The sequence below is a fragment of the Anopheles funestus genome, chromosome 2RL (assembly GCF_943734845.2).
Source record: "Anopheles funestus chromosome 2RL, idAnoFuneDA-416_04, whole genome shotgun sequence".
In the NCBI taxonomy this organism is placed as follows: Eukaryota; Metazoa; Arthropoda; class Insecta; order Diptera; family Culicidae; genus Anopheles; species Anopheles funestus.
The window spans coordinates 17,535,452-17,558,993 of record NC_064598.1 but is presented as its reverse complement, the minus strand read 5'-3'; the positions used below and the strand labels follow the sequence as shown (position 1 = coordinate 17,558,993).

Sequence of the window (23,542 nt, the reverse complement as noted above, 5' to 3'; positions counted from 1 at the left end):
GAGTTTCTTTTCACTCTAATAATGGTTGAAATAAAAAAAAGAGTGAAAAATAATAAAAAAATCAAAAAAATCAAAAAACAATGAAAATTTTCCACATTTTTGCACCAAGTTTTGCCTATAACTCGATCGGTATCCAACGGATCGCCAATCTTTAACCTGTGGTCGATAGATGGCACCAATGGCTACATTTTCTTCTTGGACGGCCATGCTCTCAGTTATCTGTGCCAGAAGTTATTCGAGGAACCAAGTTCCATACCCTGTTTGAGAAAATGTAAAATTTTCCTCATTTTCGCACTAAGCTCTGCCCATAACTCGGTCGGTATCCAACGGATCGCCAAACTTTAACCTGTGGTCGATAGATGGCACCAATGGCTACATTTTCTTCTTGGACGGCCATGCTCTCAGATGTCTGTGCCAGAAGTTATTCGAGGAACCAAGTTTCTTACCCTGTTTGAGAAAATGTAAAATTTTCCTCAGTTTTGAGCAATGTAGCAAAAATTTTAAATGTGATATTTTTTGATGGGAATTTGTTGCAATATGTTTCTTTTCACTTAAATAGTGCTTTAAATTAAAAAAAGAATAAAAAATCAGAAAAAAATTTCAAAAAAATTTTCCACTCGACAATTTCATAAGGCTTACCCCTTACGATTTTTTTGGGAAATTTTGCAAAAAAAATTAAATTGTTTTATTTTAATGCCAATGGGTTGCAATGAGTTTCTTTTCACTCTCATAATGTTTGAAATAAAAAAAAGAGTGGAAAATAATAAAAAAATCAAAAAATCAAAAAAAATGAAAATTTTCCTCATTTTTGCACCAAATTTTGCCTATAACTCGGTCGGTATCCAACGGATCGCCAATCTTTAACCTGTGGTCGATAGATGGCACGAATAGCTACAATTTCTTCTTAGACGGCCATGCCCTCAGATGTCTGTGCCAGAAGATATTCGAGGAACCAGGTTCCATACCCTGTTTGAGAAAATGTAAAATTTTCTTCATTTTTGCACCAAGTTTTGCCTATAACTCGGTCGGTATCCAACGGATCGCCAATCTTTAACTTGTGGTCGATAGATGGCACCAATGGCTACATTTTCTTCTTGGACGGCCATGCTCTCAGATGTCTGTGCCAGAAGTTATTCGAGGAACCAAGTTTCTTACCCTGTTTGAGAAAATGTAAAATTTTCCTCAGTTTTGAGCAATGTAGCAAAAATTTTAAATGTGATATATTTTGATGGGAATTTGTTGCAATAAGTTTCTTTTCACTTAAATAGTGCTTTAAATTAAAAAAAGAATAAAAAATCAGAAAAAAATTTCAAAAAAATTTTCCACTCGAAAATTTCATAAGGCTTACCCCTTACGATTTTTTTGGGAAATTTTGCAAAAAAAAATAAATTGTTTTATTTTAATGCCAATGGGTTGCAATGAGTTTCTTTTCACTCTCATAATGTTTGAAATAAAAAAAAGAGTGGAAAATAATAAAAAAATCAAAAAATAAAAAAAAAATGAAAATTTTCCTCATTTTTGCACCAAATTTTGCCTATAACTCGGTCGGTATCCAACGGATCGCCAATCTTTAACCTGTGGTCGATAGATGGCACGAATGGCTACAATTTCTTCTTGGACGGCCATGCCCTCAGATGTCTGTGCCAGAAGATATTCGAGGAACCAGGTTCCATACCCTGTTTGAGAAAATGTAAAATTTTCTTCATTTTTGCACCAAGTTTTGCCTATAACTCGGTCGGTATCCAACGGATCGCCAATCTTTAACCTGTGGTCGATAGATGGCACCAATGGCTACATTTTCTTCTTGGACGGCCATGCTCTCAGATATCTGTGCCAGAAGTTATTCGAGGAACCAAGTTCCATACCCTGTTTGAGAAAATGTAAAATTTTCCTCATTTTCGCACTAAGCTCTGCCCATAACTCGGTCGGTATCCAACGGATCGCCAAACTTTAACCTGTGGTCGATAGATGGCACCAATGGCTACATTTTCTTCTTGGACGGCCATGCTCTCAGATATCTGTGCCAGAAGATATTCGAGGAACCAGGTTCCATACCCTGTTTGAGAAAATGTAAAATTTTCTTCATTTTTGCACCAAGTTTTGCCTATAACTCGGTCGGTATCCAACGGATCGCCAATCTTTAACCTGTGGTCGATAGATGGCACCAATGGCTACATTTTCTTCTTGGACGGCCATGCTCTCAGATATCTGTGCCAGAAGTTATTCGAGGAACCAAGTTTCTTACCCTGTTTGAGAAAATGTAAAATTTTCCTCATTTTCGCACTAAGCTCTGCCCATAACTCGGTCGGTATCCAACGGATCGCCAAACTTTAACCTGTGGTCGATAGATGACACCAATGGCTACAATTTCTTCTTGGACGGCCATGCCCTCAGATGTCTGTGCCAGAAGATATTCGAGGAACCAGGTTCCATACCCTGTTTGAGAAAATGTAAAATTTTCTTCATTTTTGCACCAAGTTTTGCCTATAACTCGGTCGGTATCTAACGGATCGCCAATCTTTAACTTGTGGTCGATAGATGGCACCAATGGCTACATTTTCTTCTTGGACGGCCATGCTCTCAGATGTCTGTGCCAGAAGTTATTCGAGGAACCAGGTTCCATACCCTGTTTGAGAAAATGTAAAATTTTCTTCATTTTTGCACCAAGTTTTGCCTATAACTCGGTCGGTATCTAACGGATCGCCAATCTTTAACTTGTGGTCGATAGATGGCACCAATGGCTACATTTTCTTCTTGGACGGCCATGCTCTCAGATGTCTGTGCCAGAAGTTATTCGAGGAACCAAGTTTCTTACCCTGTTTGAGAAAATGTAAAATTTTCCTCAGTTTTGAGCAATGTAGCAAAAATTTTAAATGTGATATAATTTGATGGGAATTTGTTGCAATAAGTTTCTTTTCACTTAAATAGTGCTTTAAATTAAAAAAAAATAAAAAATCAGAAAAAAATTTCAAAAAAATTTTCCACTCGAAAATTTCATAAGGCTTACCCCTTACGATTTTTTTGGGAAATTTTGCAAAAAAAATTAAATTGTTTTATTTTAATGCCAATGGGTTGCAATGAGTTTCTTTTCACTCTCATAATGTTTGAAATAAAAAAAAGAGTGGAAAATAATAAAAAAATCAAAAAATAAAAAAAAATGAAAATTTTCCTCATTTTTGCACCAAATTTTGCCTATAACTCGGTCGGTATCCAACGGATCGCCAATCTTTAACCTGTGGTCGATAGATGGCACGAATGGCTACAATTTCTTCTTGGACGGCCATGCCCTCAGATGTCTGTGCCAGAAGATATTCGAGGAACCAGGTTCCATACCCTGTTTGAGAAAATGTAAAATTTTCTTCATTTTTGCACCAAGTTTTGCCTATAACTCGGTCGGTATCCAACGGATCGCCAATCTTTAACCTGTGGTCGATAGATGGCACCAATGGCTACATTTTCTTCTTGGACGGCCATGCTCTCAGATATCTGTGCCAGAAGTTATTCGAGGAACCAAGTTTCTTACCCTGTTTGAGAAAATGTAAAATTTTCCTCAGTTTTGAGCAATGTAGCAAAAATTTTAAATGTGATATATTTTGATGGGAATTTGTTGCAATAAGTTTCTTTTCACTTAAATAGTGCTTTAAATTAAAAAAAAATAAAAAATCAGAAAAAAATTTCAAAAAAATTTTCCACTCGAAAATTTCATAAGGCTTACCCCTTACGATTTTTTTGGGAAATTTTGCAAAAAAAATTAAATTGTTTTATTTTAATGCCAATGGGTTGCAATGAGTTTCTTTTCACTCTCATAATGTTTGAAATAAAAAAAAGAGTGGAAAATAATAAAAAAATCAAAAAATAAATAAAAAATGAAAATTTTCCTCATTTTTGCACCAAATTTTGCCTATAACTCGGTCGGTATCCAACGGATCGCCAATCTTTAACCTGTGGTCGATAGATGGCACGAATGGCTACAATTTCTTCTTGGACGGCCATGCCCTCAGATGTCTGTGCCAGAAGATATTCGAGGAACCAGGTTCCATACCCTGTTTGAGAAAATGTAAAATTTTCTTCATTTTTGCACCAAGTTTTGCCTATAACTCGGTCGGTATCCAACGGATCGCCAATCTTTAACCTGTGGTCGATAGATGGCACCAATGGCTACATTTTCTTCTTGGACGGCCATGCTCTCAGATATCTGTGCCAGAAGTTATTCGAGGAATCAAGTTTCTTACCCTGTTTGAGAAAATGTAAAATTTTCCTCATTTTCGCACTAAGCTCTGCCCATAACTCGGTCGGTATCCAACGGATCGCCAAACTTTAACCTGTGGTCGATAGATGGCACCAATGGCTACATTTTCTTCTTGGACGGCCATGCTCTCAGATATCTGTGCCAGAAGATATTCGAGGAACCAGGTTCCATACCCTGTTTGAGAAAATGTAAAATTTTCTTCATTTTTGCACCAAGTTTTGCCTATAACTCGGTCGGTATCCAACGGATCGCCAATCTTTAACCTGTGGTCGATAGATGGCACCAATGGCTACATTTTCTTCTTGGACGGCCATGCTCTCAGATATCTGTGCCAGAAGTTATTCGAGGAACCAAGTTTCTTACCCTGTTTGAGAAAATGTAAAATTTTCCTCAGTTTTGAGCAATGTAGCAAAAATTTTAAATGTGATATTTTTTGATGGGAATTTGTTGCAATATGTTTCTTTTCACTTAAATAGTGCTTTAAATTAAAAAAAGAATAAAAAATCAGAAAAAAATTTCAAAAAAATTTTCCACTCGAAAATTTCATAAGGCTTACCCCTTACGATTTTTTTGGGAAATTTTGCAAAAAAAATTAAATTGTTTCATTTTAATGCCAATGGGTTGCAATGAGTTTCTTTTCACTCTCATAATGTTTGAAATAAAAAAAAGAGTGGAAAATAATAAAAAAATCAAAAAATAAAAAAAAATGAAAATTTTCCTCATTTTTGCACCAAATTTTGCCTATAACTCGGTCGGTATCCAACGGATCGCCAATCTTTAACCTGTGGTCGATAGATGGCACCAATGGCTACATTTTCTTCTTGGACGGCCATGCTCTCAGATATCTGTGCCAGAAGTTATTCGAGGAACCAAGTTTCTTACCCTGTTTGAGAAAATGTAAAATTTTCCTCAGTTTTGAGCAATGTAGCAAAAATTTTAAATGTGATATATTTTGATGGGAATTTGTTGCAATAAGTTTCTTTTCACTTAAATAGTGCTTTAAATTAAAAAAGAATAAAAAATCAGAAAAAAAATTCAAAAAAATTTTCCACTCGAAAATTTCATAAGGCTTACCCCTTACGATTTTTTTGGGAAATTTTGCAAAAAAAATTAAATTGTTTTATTTTAATGCCAATGGGTTGCAATGAGTTTCTTTTCACTCTCATAATGTTTGAAATAAAAAAAAGAGTGGAAAATAATAAAAAAATCAAAAAATAAAAAAAAAATGAAAATTTTCCTCATTTTTGCACCAAATTTTGCCTATAACTCGGTCGGTATCCAACGGATCGCCAATCTTTAACCTGTGGTCGATAGATGGCACGAATGGCTACAATTTCTTCTTGGACGGCCATGCCCTCAGATGTCTGTGCCAGAAGATATTCGAGGAACCAGGTTCCATACCCTGTTTGAGAAAATGTAAAATTTTCTTCATTTTTGCACCAAGTTTTGCCTATAACTCGGTCGGTATCCAACGGATCGCCAATCTTTAACCTGTGGTCGATAGATGGCACCAATGGCTACATTTTCTTCTTGGACGGCCATGCTCTCAGATATCTGTGCCAGAAGTTATTCGAGGAACCAAGTTTCTTACCCTGTTTGAGAAAATGTAAAATTTTCCTCAGTTTTGAGCAATGTAGCAAAAATTTTAAATGTGATATTTTTTGATGGGAATTTGTTGCAGTATGTTTCTTTTCACTTAAATAGTGCTTTAAATTAAAAAAAGAATAAAAAATCAGAAAAAAATTTCAAAAAAATTTTCCACTCGAAAATTTCATAAGGCTTACCCCTTACGATTTTTTTGGGAAATTTTGCAAAAAAAATTAAATTGTTTCATTTTAATGCCAATGGGTTGCAATGAGTTTCTTTTCACTCTCATAATGTTTGAAATAAGAAAAAGAGTGGAAAATAATAAAAAAATCAAAAAATAAAAAAAAATGAAAATTTTCCTCATTTTTGCACCAAATTTTGCCTATAACTCGGTCGGTATCCAACGGATCGCCAATCTTTAACCTGTGGTCGATAGATGGCACGAATGGCTACAATTTCTTCTTGGACGGCCATGCCCTCAGATGTCTGTGCCAGAAGATATTCGAGGAACCAGGTTCCATACCCTGTTTGAGAAAATGTAAAATTTTCTTCATTTTTGCACCAAGTTTTGCCTATAACTCGGTCGGTATCCAACGGATCGCCAATCTTTAACCTGTGGTCGATAGATGGCACCAATGGCTACATTTTCTTCTTGGACGGCCATGCTCTCAGATATCTGTGCCAGAAGTTATTCGAGGAATCAAGTTTCTTACCCTGTTTGAGAAAATGTAAAATTTTCCTCATTTTCGCACTAAGCTCTGCCCATAACTCGGTCGGTATCCAACGGATCGCCAAACTTTAACCTGTGGTCGATAGATGGCACCAATGGCTACAATTTCTTCTTGGACGGCCATGCCCTCAGATGTCTGTGCCAGAAGATATTCGAGGAACCAGGTTCCATACCCTGTTTGAGAAAATGTAAAATTTTCTTCATTTTTGCACCAAGTTTTGCCTATAACTCGGTCGGTATCTAACGGATCGCCAATCTTTAACTTGTGGTCGATAGATGGCACCAATGGCTACATTTTCTTCTTGGACGGCCATGCTCTCAGATGTCTGTGCCAGAAGTTATTCGAGGAACCAAGTTTCTTACCCTGTTTGAGAAAATGTAAAATTTTCCTCAGTTTTGAGCAATGTAGCAAAAATTTTAAATGTGATATTTTTTGATGGGAATTTGTTGCAATATGTTTCTTTTCACTTAAATAGTGCTTTAAATTAAAAAAAGAATAAAAAATCAGAAAAAAATTTCAAAAAAATTTTCCACTCGAAAATTTCATAAGGCTTACCCCTTACGATTTTTTTGGGAAATTTTGCAAAAAAAATTAAATTGTTTCATTTTAATGCCAATGGGTTGCAATGAGTTTCTTTTCACTCTAATAATGGTTGAAATAAAAAAAAGAGTGAAAAATAATAAAAAAATCAAAAAAATAAAAAAAAAATGAAAATTTTCCACATTTTTGCACCAATTTTTGCCTATAACTCGGTCGGTATCCAACGGATCGCCAAACTTTAACCTGTGGTCGATAGATGACACCAATGGCTACAATTTCTTCTTGGACGGCCATGCCCTCAGATGTCTGTGCCAGAAGATATTCGAGGAACCAAGTTCCATACCCTGTTTGAGAAAATGTAAAATTTTCTTCATTTTTGCACCAAGTTTTGCCTATAACTCGGTCGGTATCTAACGGATCGCCAATCTTTAACTTGTGGTCGATAGATGGCACCAATGGCTACATTTTCTTCTTGGACGGCCATGCTCTCAGATGTCTGTGCCAGAAGTTATTCGAGGAACCAAGTTTCTTACCCTGTTTGAGAAAATGTAAAATTTTCCTCAGTTTTGAGCAATGTAGCAAAAATTTTAAATGTGATATATTTTGATGGGAATTTGTTGCAATATGTTTCTTTTCACTTAAATAGTGCTTTAAATTAAAAAAAGAATAAAAAATCAGAAAAAAATTTCAAAAAAATTTTCCACTCGAAAATTTCATAAGGCTTACCCCTTACGATTTTTTTGGGAAATTTTGCAAAAAAAATTAAATTGTTTCATTTTAATGCCAATGGGTTGCAATGAGTTTCTTTTCACTCTAATAATGCTTGAAATAAAAAAAAGAAAGAAAAATAATAAAAAAATCAAAAAATTCAAAAAAAATGAAAATTTTCCACATTTTTGCACCAAGTTTTGCCTATAACTCGGTCGGTATCTAACGGATCTCCAATCTTTAACCTGTGGTCGATAGATGGCACCAATGGCTACATTTTCTTCTTGAACGGCTATGCCCTCAGATGTTTGTGCCAGAAGTTATTCGCGGTAGCAAGTTCCATACCCTGTTTGACAAAATGTAAAATTTTCCTCGTTTTTGCTCAAAGTTATGCCTATAACTCGGTCGGTATACAACGAATCGCCAATCTTTAACCTGTGGTCGATAGATGGCACCAATGGCTACATTTTCTTCTTGGACGGTCATGCCCTCAGATGTCTGTATGCCTGTATAGATGTCTCAGATGTTTCTATAAATATGCCAATCTCCTAAGGCTGTATAGGCTTAGGCTCTTGTTTTGAAGTAATATTGCAAAATTTATAAATGTGATATATTTTAATGCTGCAATAAGTTTCTTTTCACTCAAATAATGCTTTAAAAAAGGAAAAGAGTAAAAAATAATAAAAAAATAAAAAACTTCAAACAATTTGAAAATTTCTTAAGGTTTACCCCTTGCCATTTTTTTGAGCAATTTATCAAAATTTAAAAATTTGTTTTATTTTAATGCGAAATTGTTGCAATACGTTCCTTTTCACTCAAACAATGCTTTAAATTAAAAACAGAATACAAAATAATATTAAAATTTATCAAAAGATCTATTTATTTGTCTCGTTCGCAAATGCGACAATTGCTAAGCATGTAGTGACGGAGTTACATATATAAAAATATAAAGTGAATCCAAATTTACGATCAAATACGAGCAATAGACGATACTCGTTTGACAAGAGAATGATTTTTTCTCGAATCTTTCACAATGAACGAAGTGAACTGGCTGCGTACTTAGGAATTGAATCAGTACACAGAATTGTTTTAATCGAGCGGCTAATGTAATCTACCGCCAGTAAAAGGAAGTCGATATTTTATATTAACCAAGCTAAAACATTCTCTTTAAAAGGCACTCCGATAAGGATATCACGCGGTGATTACAACATCGTCCCGTCCAGTTCTTATGAGTACAGTGTTCCTTCGGGAAACTATGGTCCTCCCACTGCAACCGGTAATGAACTGTACCAACCTGCACCACACAAAGAGTATGGTCTACCACCTAAACCCGTGTATGGCCCACCGAAACCAATCTATGGTCCACCAGCACCATATCCACCACCACCACCACCGCCCGGTCCGGTCAGCCATGGCATGCCGTACTTTAGTCCAGAGAATTGGCTACTCAGCAAGCTCAAGTTTAAGTTCGATCTGTTCACCGTCGGCAAGATTCTGCTCAAGCTGGTCATCTTTAAGAAGATTGTAAAGTTTATCGCACTGCTATGTTTGCTGTTCTTCCTTCCTACGCTGAAGCCTTCCGGTGGTGGACATGGCGACGAAAGCAGTGAAGAAGATCGTCGTCGATCGTACGATATACAATGTAAGAATTGTGACTGTCGTGTTTGTGGCCCATTAGGACACAATTTTTAAACTTCTTACGGTGCTTTATCCATTCAGATGACTACGAACAACGACTGGGAGAGATGACCAAGTTTGCTCTAACCGCCCTGGAAGCATTTACCGTTGATAACGCATTGTACTGTCCGGAAGAGAACCTGCTGTCCTGTCGCTTCAAACGCATGTTTGACGTAATCGATGAATCTTACCCTGTTTCGAGGTAACTTCGATCACGTTTGAAGAGTCCTTACGTTTTCTAATATTGCATATCTTCTTTTCAACAGGATCTACAGCATTTATCTTCCTCCTACTACAACGGTTAGCTCAGAGCAGAATAACTCATCAGAAGAAAAAGAACACACTGTAAATAGGATCGATAACAATGTGGGGCAGGAGGAGGAAAATTAGCTGCCATTATGTATATGCACACAACAGTTAGTAGACGAACCTTGGGGGTGAAGAGAAGCCTTTGCGTTAATTAGTGATTACGATGAGTTACGTTGATTAAAGAATGTTTATAATTTATTAACAGAACATTGGAATAGATGTACTTTTATTTCCACAAAAAACCATTCTCTCACCAAAACACGTATGCAGCCATTCAATGTGCGTGAGGGATAATGCGCCTCCATCGCACCACTGAATTGACCAAAATTTGACGTAAATTTTGGGTAAATGGAAATCAGAATTTTCAAAAACTAGGTAAATCTGCATGCCCTGCAACTTTTGTTCATTCGGGTAAAAACATACCCGAAAACTTCAACACAACTTATTAGTTCAATTTCTGTAAAACAATCACGTATGCAGCCTAACGGTATGTATGAAGCACCATGCGTCTCCATCATTTCAGGTTTCTTTCATAAATCAATTCAAAATTTGGCATAATTAGTTCACAACATGTTGCTCTTTTATTGGTTTTGTATGAAACTGTTTAATTCTATTGCACAACATTCGTGTGTGAGTAGTGGTACACTTTACATATTGTATTTATATTAAACTGCAAGAAGAAAAATGAAAACATGCCGACACGACTAAATTATTATCAGTTTTAAAATTGTTTGTATCAAAAAAAGTAACACAATGCGCTCAAAAATGGACAGCTATAACTAAAAATTAAAAGTAAGACATGATATCCCTGTATCATTTATCTTAATGCCACCAAGTACATTAACGCTAGCGGCACATTAATTGTTCCAACTATAATCACGATAAAGTGAAGTGAGGACGTTCACAAACTGAGCGTACTCATCGTGTACGGTGCGATGCCCATTTTTTGTTTAAGTTTTTTCAAAAACTGTGCCGCCATTTTGTCATGGTTTCGATTTTCGAGTGCGGTAACGGAGTATGAAGCTGTGAAGTAAAAAACAGGGCAATAAGATTATTGGATTCGTGACGATTTTGAAGCATCAAGAGAATTTACGTGCTTGAAGTACACTTACCGATAGTGAACGGGAGACTTAGTGGAATGGTGATGGGTGCGATCTCGTGTGCTTCACTAGCATCGCGTACCACCGGAATGGCATCGAGACGTAGAAAACATTCACCGATATGCTTCTGGCTGAGTCCAAGCAGCTCGGACACCTTCACGTTTAGCATCAGCAGTGCGTCCTTCAAGGAATGTTGGACGGGATTAATTTTCCTGCAAAAGTAATAAATAAAGAGCATTAAAACATTGTTGTGAGACTACGTAAAATCAAATGCAGGAACGTTGCCTTACAGTGTGAACGTTTCGTTGTAAATGGGTGAAAAGTTCTTCGATTTAGTTTTTGTCTTCAATTCGGGCAACGGTGCACCGAACTGATCCGGTGGCAGCACATTAATCTTCACGTAACTGTCACACGAATGTTTGTAGTCCTTCGGCAATCGCAACTGTTCCGCCCGAAGCACCTTAATCTGTAGTCCATCCGGTTGGAACCAGCAGCGTACGGTAAGCTGTCCATTTTCGGGCTCCTCCAGCTGATCCTGTTGCCGGACACGCTCCAAGTAGTATCGGTGGATAAGCTCATTCGTGGTGCAGCTAAACGTTTCCAACCGTTCGCCGATCGTAGAGCAAGCGATCGTTTCACTTAGTGTGCTGAAGTAGTGCTGGATGAGCTGTTCGTAACAGGTCCGCAATCGCTGGAACGTTGCGAGGGAGTCTTTTTTCTGTACCGTGAAATGAAAATAAAAGATGAGACTTAAACATAAAAATATGCCTTTAGAGGCATCGTGTAGAGAAGGTCAACCGTACCTCTAGAAGCTTTTTAATAATTTCATCCATTGTTGTCTCGAGAGTTGTCCACAGATCTTGTTCGACTGTGTGCAGATCCGCTTCTGTTAGGCCCTCGGTAAGCAACGTCGACGACTGTACGATCCAGTGCCGCAATCGCTCCACATTCTCTACCGGCGATGGGTGTTGTTTGCTGGAAAAGAATCCACCGGCCAGCGTTGTTCCGGTGTTGCCGTTGGGACTTCCACCGTTCATGGTTACTTCACTGCAGGCAATTATAAAACCACGCGTCGTCTGTGTGACGTGATCGGCAATGTAGCGAACACACTTCTGCCGCCAGCTCGCTAATCCATCGATCGGTAACATCTCATCGGCCATCAGCTGCTCGAGGGAAGTTTTGCGTGGCTTTTCCGTTGTGTCTGTTACCGCACCGCTAGCAGCAGACGGTTGACTGTACCCTAGTTCTTGCGGTAATCGTACTAAGCTTTCGATCAGAATGCTCACATTCGAGAGTACTACAAGCGATCGTTCTAGCGTTGCTAGCTGTGCCGAGTTTATTCCTCCCGTAGCATTAGTGGACGATCCTTCTAAAGTTTTCACCTTGGAAAGCAAACGATCGGCATAGAAAATGCAACAGCTACAAATATCCTGGAATTGGGAAGCATCGAACATTGTTAGTATTTCGCCTAACAAATGTGTTGCAAGACATGCAAAACCAAAAAAAGACCTACACCAATGCTTCGCTTCAGGAACTTCTTCATCTCATCCTTATCCGGCCACGCTAGCTGATCCCAGAAGATCTTGATCTGTGATATAATTTCCAATATCTCCCGTGTGGAAGATGAACATTTTAGCCGACCATTGCTCAACGGTTCAACCTTGCGAAGATCATCTTCCTCCAGCACGGTAACTACGCGTGAAATTGTCTTTATCGCAAAAACATCCAGATAGTACACGATACCACCACGGAACCATTGGTGAAATTCGACGATGTATGGATTGTGTGCACTCTGTACGACCGTGTCCGTTTGCTGGAGAAATAGCTTCAGTATCAGGTACAGTTCGAACAGGGTGGAACTCATGTCGAGACTTTCCATTTCGGCCCGGCGCTCCAGCTGCTCCATCCGGAGCGTAATCTTCTTGAAACCATTGCAGATCGTCTGTACGATCGGTCGCAGATGGGAAACGATACGTGCCTCGTGCTGGATGCAAATCTCCCGACTATAGTCAATGTCCATTACGCTATAAAAAAAAACGAGAGTTTCCAAACATTTTCGTTAGTTCTTGGCCATTTCTTGGTAGCATTTTTCATACACACCTCTTGAAGACTCCATCGTAGTACGTCTTGGCACGCAGAAGATCAGATTGCAGCAGCTGTACGAACTTTATTAGCGAGCGCAGTTTGTCTTCATTCGACTGGCTACCTTCAATGGCAGACGAAAGGGCCATCTCGAACCAGGTTCTTGCACCGAGCTGAACTGCCAGCACTATAGCTTCCTTCATAGTGGAATGTTTCGTACAGTCCAGTGCGATTTGTTTTAAGGCGCTGCGAAAGAAAGGAAAAAAACGATTTATTTATGTGTTGTTCCTCTATATTGAAGTTAGATCTCTTCTCTTACCGTACGGTAGCGTCGGAAAACAGATTAGCTCCCTTCCGTGCAGCCAACTGGTCCGCCTTCGAAACCAACTGCAGCACAGCGGTAACCGTTTTAACGATATCCTTATCACCGGCCAATCGTTTACGCATCTTCACAATGATCGACAAACAGGACGGCAGGATACGGCGCATACCGTCCCAAAAGCGTTCCCTCTCTTCATCCGACGTTAGTGCCACATCGTACCCAGCGCACAGCTTGTCCAGTACGCTTTCGAGCAAGCTGATCGACAGCGGATACGTGAGATGCACTTGCGTGTAAACGAACCACGCAATTAGCGTCTGCTCAGTGGCATTTAGATTGGCACACTTGGTGTACTGCTGCAGGATGGCTTCACCTTCACTCGTAAGCTTACCGGCCCACCAGTAACGGGCCACACTTGAACTGCGCAGCTCATACTCGAGAATGCAGCGTAGCATCTGTTCGTATTCGTGCTTTGCGGTGGCTTTTTCCAGCTTGGAAGTGAAGAAAAATTTCACCTTCAGCGTACCTTGCGGGTCGGGTTTTTTCTTCTTCGCCAGATTGTACCACGATATCAATCCCGTCGATGTGATGGACTGCAAAAGCAACGAAACGGTAAGTAAAATCATTTTCATTGAGGAACGGCTTCTAGCGCCATCTAGGTGTGAATGTGCGAAACAACTTGTGAAGTATTTTTAAACTATAACGATTCTTTTTTACAAACCGTTTTTTCGTAATACATTAACGCAAAAAAGGGGTTGAATTACCTCTAATGGAATGCTCGCTCGTCCAATCATTTTAGCGTGTGAAGCGACCGGATTAAACAGCGACAGCAGATACTTCCTTGCGATGCGCAAAGCTCTCAGGAATTTGTTCGGATTGTTGGAGTTGTTGAACACTTCAATGATAAGCGTTTCCTTCGTGTCCTGTTTTACGGCTCTATGGGATTGTAATAGAATAAAAAAGCACCATAAGTATACCCATAAGTAAGTGTGACTTCTAACACCTACACCGGAAACTGTTGATTCCACGTGGGATTCAGCGTGCTCGGTATTGTGGCGGTCCGATGTGTTTCCCGTGGTTTCTCCTGCAGATATACGATCACGAACGCGTTCGGCAGTAGCTGCTCGGGTGCGTCCGGTGGTGGGTTCAGTTTGGCCTCCATAATTTCCACCCGCAGATAGATGTCCTGCGCGAGCATGGTGTCGACACGCTGCTCCAGCACGGCATGTCTTGTTTCGTCCACACCGAATGCTTCCTGGATGTAGGCATAGAGGCTCTTCTGGGTAAGCTTCTTTTGCCGATCAATGATGTTGCCCTGTTTGATTTCGTGCAGCACTTTTTCGTAAAGTATCTCAACCTAAGCAGAGATGATGAGCGTATAGTGAGCGTATTAGTATAAGGTGTCCTAAAGGGGGTGGACTATTATGTCACCATTTGTTGCATGGGAAGAGAACTCATAGATAAGGGAACAGTTTCATAAAAGCGTTAAGGTAATAAGCTCATATATGAAACGCGGTGATCTTTGCTTGTTGTTCTTATCAATTTAGTTGTTTAAACACACAAGACAAGACACAAGAGGAACGCGAAACCTTCTCTACGGACTTGCACACTTCGATCTACATGCTTTTATCTTTTTCGCCATCTTTCAACCAGCATAAACCATTCGTAAAGAGACCCTTTTTTTAGCACATTTAAAACTCTCGTCAAATAATTCATTAAATTTGCTTATCAAATTTCATCTTATCACAAGCTCCATCTCTTACTCATAAGCGTACGAAAGCACTGCTACTGAAAATGGTTTATATTTCAACGCAACCAACACCACATAATCATTGCTAAGTGAAACCAGATGTGATTCACTACACGAAAGAAAAAAAAAACATCTAAAGATCACATCGATCTTGCCAGATTACAAATACGTAACACTTTAGCATGGATACAACCGTTGTAAATTGCAAAAGATTACCATTTTATTCTAAGCACACTGCAACCAATACGATCAAATATAGACACGAACAATAGTCCTTTGTGTTAAAACCTTGAATATTATTTTCCACTCATGGAAAAGTCCATGAAAACCGTGGACCGTTTTGTTTATTCTTTGTCACTAATGCACTATGTTCACGCCGGGGGCGTCTTCATCACTGGACAGATTTACACTCTGCAGGACAATCGTACTGTTGGTGTAATTGTTACACACTCTCTCTCTCCTTCTCGCAGCTTTATAAGAGCGACTAAGTGAGCGCAATTAAAAATAGCAACTGTGTGGCGTCTTACACTCACAACATGTGATCGGTTTGTTGTAATTCACCAAGCGATAAAGCCTCCGTGGAGCACACACACACACCGCACTATCAGCCAAGCAGCAGATCTTGACGTTACTCTCGTCTGCTACATCTTCATAGAGAGCACTAGAGCAAGCGAATGTGCACGAATGTGCCATGCAGCAGAGAAAGCATTTTTGACAGGCTGCATTTCCCATTTGGCCTGTATCCTGTAGTGTGCGATTAATGCTATCGGGTTTTGTAGGGTGAAACACATTTTGTGCAACGGATCCGGCACAGAACTGACTTCCTGATTCGTGCCAACCACTTGAGATTTGCAAGTGCAACTGTGTGCTGGTACACTAGAACCGTTGGCGTCATTCGATCGTGATGAAACGAAAGAAAACCGAACCGTATTACTCATACACCGATACGATGAGATGCATAATTCGATCACACATAATCTTGAGTTGGGTTTAAACGAACCGAAAACAGTGCCCTTGAGCGGATAGGATTATCGACGTCCTTGGAAGATAGCGGATGCGTGAAGATCTTATAATTAAAACCCATCACACAAGCTCAAAAGCGTAATTTACACACCCAACAGCAGTATCCAATCGCTTACAAATCAACCCATTAAGACCCCATCAATCAGCACTCGCGAATGTTGGAGACGAAACAGAAAAAACAAGAGGAAAATTGGGGAAACACATACCCATATGGACGATCGGTAGCTTCTTTAAAAATAGTCCAGAACACAAAAGAAATATGAGCACACATGTATGAGTGTGTGTGTTAATATTGTTGTTTCTTTAATTTAGCTAAAGTTGAAAGTAGCCACCTCGTTTAGTGCATCCAAGAGAGGATGTGGTCGATCGGTTCATTGCTAATCTTCTGTTGCTAATTACTTTGGTTGGAATTCTTTTTCTGCACTCCCCTACTGGTTCGGTCCTCTGTCCGGTATTGCACGCATGTTTGCGCTTAGAAAGAAGTATTTACTCGTTGCTGTGGTTTTGCTTTAAAACCATTTAGCTGCACGGTTAGGTGTGGGCAAGAGTTTTGAAAAGCGGTTTTTTTTATTATCTAAAGCATATTTATTCTCGAGGTGAACTTACTGAACGGTCTTTGGGGGTGAGAAAATATACTTTAGATAAAAACAGATTCAATAGTTTTTATTTATTTGATATTAAAAACGCTTTGATCGTGAGGATCGTACTTGAAAAATTATTAATGTAGTCAATACCAGACCAATATTTACTGTGATGGGACTGTGAATACCTTTTGAAGATTTTGAATGAATTATATCGTTCCGCTTCACTTTCAAAGTTCTTATAGCATGTGATCACTGATCCTCCCGAACGTCCTGAAATTCTCATCAGAAACTACAACATACAATTGCATACTTTTGGGCGCCTTTTTAAATTTACCGTCTAAAAGTATACCTTTGGCCGTAATCTGCTTTTTAAAAAGTCGATTTCGTTCTTGTTCTATAAATGGATTTCAATATTTTTTGCCACTATTTACCCACCAAATGATAACCCAACGCCACCGGTTCGTTCCTCTTAATATGTCAAAGAAAGTAAATGTCAACTACATTATTAATGTACGATTGCATACCTTTAGGAGCTAAGAACTCAAGAACAGCCTAACTAAAAGCCTAAGAAGATATGACTAAAAGATTTGCTTTTTCTATTGCTTTAAGTTAAATTTTTGGGGAAAACAACAGAATTCTAAATATTTTAAAATATTCATCTAATTTTAATGCTTCTTCGAAGGCGGTTGTATAGCTTTGACAAGTCCTAATTACCTTAGTCTTTAAAACTTCTTTTTTAATGAATCCCTGAAACCACGCATTACGCAAACTTTTGCATCCTCCCCAAAAGGGGGTTACAAACACCACCCCTCGTGCTCGATCACCAAAGTTCGACAGCCCGTTTCGCACGCAACCAAACAAGCGTAAACCAAACGAACTGTGTGTGTCTTTAAATTGATGATGATGGGTTATTTATGGAAGCACACAAAGGGAAACATTCACCGCAAACGCTAATGCAACTCAATCTTGGTACTTCCCCTCATGTTTTGTATCACTGACCCGTTTGCTCCGCTTCACAACCTCTTCCACCACGTCGGAACATAAATGTTCCACATACTTACATAGTTCTCAGCATCATTCGCCTTGGCCGGTGAGACATCTCCGTTGGCGACGATCGGTTGTATCCCGGCCGGGCCTAGAACGGTAGATGGTCCAGCTAGTCCACCATTAGCATGACTTCCCGGAGCGTCCGATTCTTCACCGTGCGGTGGTACGGGATTGTTTACGTGTAGCAGAAACGCATCCGATCGTTGCTTCAGCAGTGTGCCGAACTTTTCGAAGAATGGCTTCCGTCGACCCTGCCGCCTGCGTACCGGTACGGACGGTGTGGGAAGAAAGAAAGGGAAGAGCTTGGTGGTTAGGGAGGGAGTGTGAACTTTACTGTTGCCAGTGCTAGAGCTAGTGAAAATTTGCCAGGAAGGAAAAAAGAAGAAAAAGAAAACGCATGAAGATCGCAGATTTACAAGCACGATAGTGCCGGTTACCAAATAAACACACGCAAACCGAATTGAGAGATAGGGAGTATAGAAAAAAAAAACATGCCCAATCAATGGTTAAGAAGAGAATGCAAAACGAAAAAAAAAATCAGAAAAAAATGGTTAAATAAATTTAATTGTTTGATCGATGATCATTCGGTTCCGATTTTATTATGCAAAAAAAAAATGCTACCAACTTTGCCACTCGTTCCTTCTGGGGATGTTTATTATGCACATAAAATACGAATCACACGCATCCGATTGATAAACGCCACTGGGAAACAACGAAACAAATTGAGAGTAAAAAGAAGAGACAGAAAAGGGGCCCGTTCTTATGGATGTTTGACTGCGGTGAAAAAGATCGAATAAAAATTCAAATCTCAAGATGGTTGATCTTGAACGATGCATATTTTATCAGTATGATGTGCTGTGAAGCTCATCGTAACTTCATTTGTTTCATCAGTCAGAGATAAAATATTACGTATTTTGTGTTTATAACTGTTTTGGGCGAGTGATGAGTTTAAAGAGAAGAATTAAGAATTAAAGAGAGTATTTTACATTTATTTTGATCGCTAGTTTAACAATTATATTAAAGAAGTTTTATTGCGATGATTCTTATTTGTATTAAATTTAATATTCTATCCTTTGGTATTTATAGCGCGAGCCACATATTTAAATGAAAGGTTTGATTAACCGAAAGCTCCCCAAACATCTAAACACTAGTAGAAACAAAACAAACCGTTCCGAAGGTTGCAAATGAATATTCAAGGCTTTCAAGATTCCCTTTTCTTTTTTCAAAAGTTCAAGATTACCTTTCTTAAAGCAGACAAACAAACAAAAAAACGAAACATACAAAATATATTCCACCACCATACCGTGCGGCCTACTCGTGCATCTTATTCACCAGACCGGTCGACCTGTACAAATGGTAACTGCCCACCGCCGAACGATCATAAACCCCCTTCCGGATCGTACTACCTTCAGGGGGTAGTACGTGGGCCCGGGAACAGGTTTTTCGTTGGGTTTCGCTTTGTGTTGATTAGTCGCGTAATTATGCACCGGACTGTCACCGACAGTGGCTGTTGTTACGTCTAGGGAAGCCAGGAAATGTCAGTCTGTGTCCGCGTTGGAATACCGGCGAAAGAGACTCGCGATCGTCCGGTCGTGCTGGAAGCTAGAAACCCCATTCCCACCCGGACAGTGTCCAGCCCCTTCGTAGCACACAATAGCAAAGGGAAACGATCGATGATTGGTAGCATTCCTACATCAAACGGTTAACTGATGCGGTTCGCCGATAAGTACATTGTGGTCAATTATTGAACGGTAAATAGTGCTGATGATGATATGCTGACGGAAAACCCGAAAGAGGAATCTGGTAAATCCCCGAAATTAACGTGAGTCGGCCTTTTTTTCGTATCGTTACGCCTGTGCACTGAAGCTGACAGATTAAGATTTCACGTTTCACGAGAGAGTCCCGAAAGATAAATATTTACCATTCGCCAGTTATGTATGACAATCAATATTTGAAATAGGGTTTTTTTTTCTTTGGAAATTAAACGAACCCTTGCTCATATATTGACGATCGATAAGCATATCTCAATGATTTGTATTAAGATCAAGCGTCGTCCGATCGGATACAAATATTCGTAAGGTGCGTAATTCCTCTTTCTAAATGCCATTTATTATTATTTCTTCAGGAAAATATCTTCACAGGAATAGCTCGATCTCTATTCTTAGATATTTTACAATGCGTTTAACTTTACACTTAATTTGAAGGGTTCTTCCTCATTCTGACCTTGATTTGCAGGTATAGAATCATAATCACGCAGTGAAGAACTGGCAATTCCCCTGTGTATACGGCTCTGGCAACGGCCGTCTAATGCGATTGTAAACGACCGATGAGTCACCGGAGTTCAGCCAGCTGCCAAATCGGTTTCGGCCTCCAGTCAACAAACAAAACACTCCCATGCTCATCGTTGGGAAATTCTTGGGCAATTGGGAGAATCTTTTTACGAAATTTTACACCCAACTCAACAACATCAAACATACCTTTGTGCGATCTTGCACTCGTAAATATGTCCGTTTGTCGAATCTGGGTAAGATTTACGTACGCAAAAGCTCAACTACAGCTCCATGTTTGGCAGCAAAAAGGAGTTTGATCAGTAGAAACCAATCAAAAAAAAAACAAAGTCTCACACCCAAGAATGCGGGCAATGTAAGATTCATTGGAAGATAAATGGACGTTTTGCATTTTACTATTTATTATTCTGACACCTTCCGACGGTTGGAGCACTATTGAGTCTTAAAAAGCGATGCGAATGCAGATGACGTATGAATCATACGCAAATGGATGAGTATTATGCAAGGGTACGATAAATCTAGGCGTGTGATAACAATGGCAGAAGTTGTATTTGCCGGCGGGTTTCGTGTTCTTATTAATACTATTCACCCCATCACGAACGTACCGGAGTGCCGGAGGTTAGGTGATCGCGTTGAGGAGACGATCACGCTGATGGGAAAAGATGTTACACATTTCTTATCACTGCAATCGCCGGTACGCAAGAGGATATTTAACAATGTTTACGTATACAGAACACAAAGCCCCTATTACAGATTTTGTGACGATGTATCCGTCGGATCTTTTGCTTCTCGTCATATCTGTAGTCCTCATTGAACTAAACGTGAGTTTAAATCTTGAGTACAACTTCTCAGTTGCTCTCGCGAAGCTACCAGATGAGTAACGAGCAATTAGATTTATGTAATATTATACGAAGAAAAAGTAAATTCCAATAGACATACTGGCAATAAAGTGTATTAATAACTTTACGCGATCTTTGCAAATGTATCTCGGTAGTTATGACAGGCGCAGTTGATTCTTGTCTGTGGTGAACTTCCTATCGAACGGACGGTAATACATTAATGGGATAGGTTCGGTATCCATTAACCCTCGAGAAAACATGCTTTTTACATTGACCTTCCTTCAAGTACAGCCGAAGGGAAATTTTAACCGGTTGCTGTTCCTCGTCCGGTAGAATAACTTTGTAACACCCTCATTAAAGCTAATGCGACGCGTCGTACTGGCAAGATCGCTTCCCACAAGAAAACCGGTTGTTCATCGACCGATGCAGTCTTGTTACGATTCTAATGCTATCAGCAATTCACCGTAGCCGACTATAGCAAGATCCGATTAGATGAACAGGTTAATCAAAACCGCAAACCTGTTTTTGTGTTTGCTTTCATCATCCGATGCGATATGCTGTGCAGTTAATAACATACTTTTAAGATGGTAATGCAGAACTGCTTTTGTGAGTGGTGTTTCTTTTCGGTTTTCTTCCCTTTCACTAGCGTAGAAGACCGTTAACCTCTTTCGTTGTCGTTTGTACAACTTTTACTTTTCCGCCCACAATGAAACACCGAACAAAAAAAAATGGGTAAAGAGTGTGTGGGTATCACGTGACGGCGGTTTGCCTTATAAAGGTCGTCACAATGATTTTTTTTCTTCTTCTTCTTGCACGCACAGACACATAAATCCACACATGGGGTTCTTCACACCGAAATGTCAACCCGGTGCATGTTTGCGATCTTACTGTGTAGTGATCAACATCGTCGGCGAAACCCATAAATAACGATCATTTTGATGGCATCTTTTCCTCTAATTCACTATTGGTGTCATTCTTATAAAAAAAAGGTTCCGAAGCGTTGTTTTGAATATGTTAAGAAAGCGAAGTGGACCATTTCGCGACCAAATAAGGACAAGATGTGAATGGCACTATGAATGAATTCAATTTTTTTTTAGCAAAAATGTAATAGAATAAAAGATAAAAGAAGAAAAAGTATTCAACAAATAAATATTGTAATTGTTAGAACGTCTATACTTCCTTAATGGATAATACGCCTAAAATTATGCAACATGCACAACAAAACATTCATAACGGAAATTATTAAATGATCTTTTATGATGTTAATAGTTTTTTTACATTATTTTAATATTCCTAAAATAATCCCTTGGAAAATAAATTAAAAATTTATCAAAACAAAATAGAAAGTTTAACAAAAATAAAAAGTATTAATGTAAACTGCTACATTTGTTACAGTTTGTTAGAATTTGATTGCTTTTATAATAGCGAATCATGAAGAAGAAAATCTAAGCACTAAAATTAGGTAAAGATGTCCCAAAGCAACCCCAACCATCGCTGTGAAAATCGCTCGCTTTTGGGGTGAACAATTGAACTCATCAAACAAAAACAACAAAAATCCCAAAAGCAAAACACACAACAAAACACCACACGATCGTATCGCATTTTCTTGCTTCTTTGCTGGCAAACCATTTTTGCTTACCCGTCACTCGCCACCGCCACAGACGCTGCAGCACCGGGTGACTCCTTCACCGGGCGATCTCCATCATTCGGCACTGACATTTCCACCATTTGCACGGATTGGATGTGTACCGATGCGGTGCAAAAAGAGGGTGCTTTTCTTTTGTTTCCACCTTCGTTGTTTTGTTTTTTTGTTTTTGCTCCCCGTTTCCTACACGATGCAAAAACTTCACCTTTTCCACTGGCTTGCAAGCCGGGAAAAGCCGGTACGCGGCGATCGTTTCGGTAGGGTGAATCCTATTTTTACTAAACACACGCGGCAATCGCGGCAAAAATCGGTAATCACGTAATCGGGAAATCGGGGATGCCGTACCGATGCACTGTGGTGCCACAGCCCGCGACTGTACCGTCGTTTATTTGCCGGCTGGTTTGCTTGAAAGATATTTTGCACACTTTTTTCTCACTGGCCGCTCACGAGAAGGAAAAAAGAAAGCAGCGTGAAGCGGGCTTACTACTTCTTTTGCACAATTTTGTGTACCATTTACCTCGCAGAAACAAGATTCAATCCACTTACGATGATCGCGGTTTGCTCTTGGTTCGTGTTTTTTTTGGGTAATACGGAACGTACACAAAGAGACACAGCGATACACTCAAATATAAATACACTTTGCGCTTTTGAAAGCTGCCCAACGCCACGTGTAAATGCTCTTTGCTGTAAACTGTGTGACCTTCAAACTTCCAATAGGGTTTCTAAGATAAATCCCGTGTATTCCACTTTCGGGCGATATTCGCGTTTCATTCCTTAGCAACAATCACTTCGCCAACTTGTTTATTGCGTGCTTCGTGGAAGGCTTTATCTGCGTTTCTTTTGTATGTTTCATTCGTTTTCTTGTGTTACATTCTTTCGCTTCCTAGGTGAACGGTCAGCTACACTGGTCAAAGACTCCGCGTGCCCGGACAAAACAATATGCACACCCTACGTTCGTTGGCTCGCACGCACATAGCAAAGATCACGGTTTCGCGCAGCAGCCTTCCATCGTGGAAGCTCTCAAACGACTGTGAAAACGACTGGGAGATCGCACTCGAGGTGCC

General features: G+C 39.4%; 2 protein-coding genes across 4 annotated transcripts in view; one reads left to right on the top strand and one right to left on the bottom strand.

Annotated features, from left to right (window-relative positions):
• Positions 1 to 10,366, top strand: part of LOC125763254 (uncharacterized) — a 22,284-nt gene extending 11,918 nt beyond the window's left edge. The window contains exons 2-4 of the mRNA XM_049426145.1: positions 8,990 to 9,457; positions 9,535 to 9,694; positions 9,759 to 10,366. Of these exons, the coding sequence (XP_049282102.1) occupies positions 8,990 to 9,457; positions 9,535 to 9,694; positions 9,759 to 9,882 (752 nt within the window). The 3' untranslated portion in view covers positions 9,883 to 10,366. The remainder of the gene's footprint in view (positions 1 to 8,989; positions 9,458 to 9,534; positions 9,695 to 9,758) is intronic.
• LOC125763246 (protein unc-13 homolog 4B-like) lies at positions 10,360 to 23,542 on the bottom strand. Of its 3 annotated transcripts, none has more exons than XM_049426133.1 (11): positions 22,473 to 23,542; positions 17,721 to 18,057; positions 14,310 to 14,659; positions 14,067 to 14,238; positions 13,303 to 13,895; positions 13,002 to 13,229; positions 12,415 to 12,925; positions 11,705 to 12,331; positions 11,192 to 11,619; positions 10,914 to 11,113; positions 10,360 to 10,824 (listed from the first exon to the last, which is right to left on the bottom strand). In XM_049426133.1, exons 1-11 carry the CDS (start codon positions 22,559 to 22,561, stop codon positions 10,703 to 10,705), a joined length of 3,657 nt encoding a protein of 1,218 aa, XP_049282090.1. In that variant the 5' UTR covers positions 22,562 to 23,542; the 3' UTR covers positions 10,360 to 10,702. The 3 variants fall into 3 exon arrangements, with proteins under 3 accessions (XP_049282090.1, XP_049282091.1, XP_049282092.1); XM_049426134.1 differs by having other exon boundaries at positions 17,721 to 17,964; XM_049426135.1 differs by lacking the exons at positions 17,721 to 18,057; positions 22,473 to 23,542 and adding an exon at positions 15,269 to 17,251.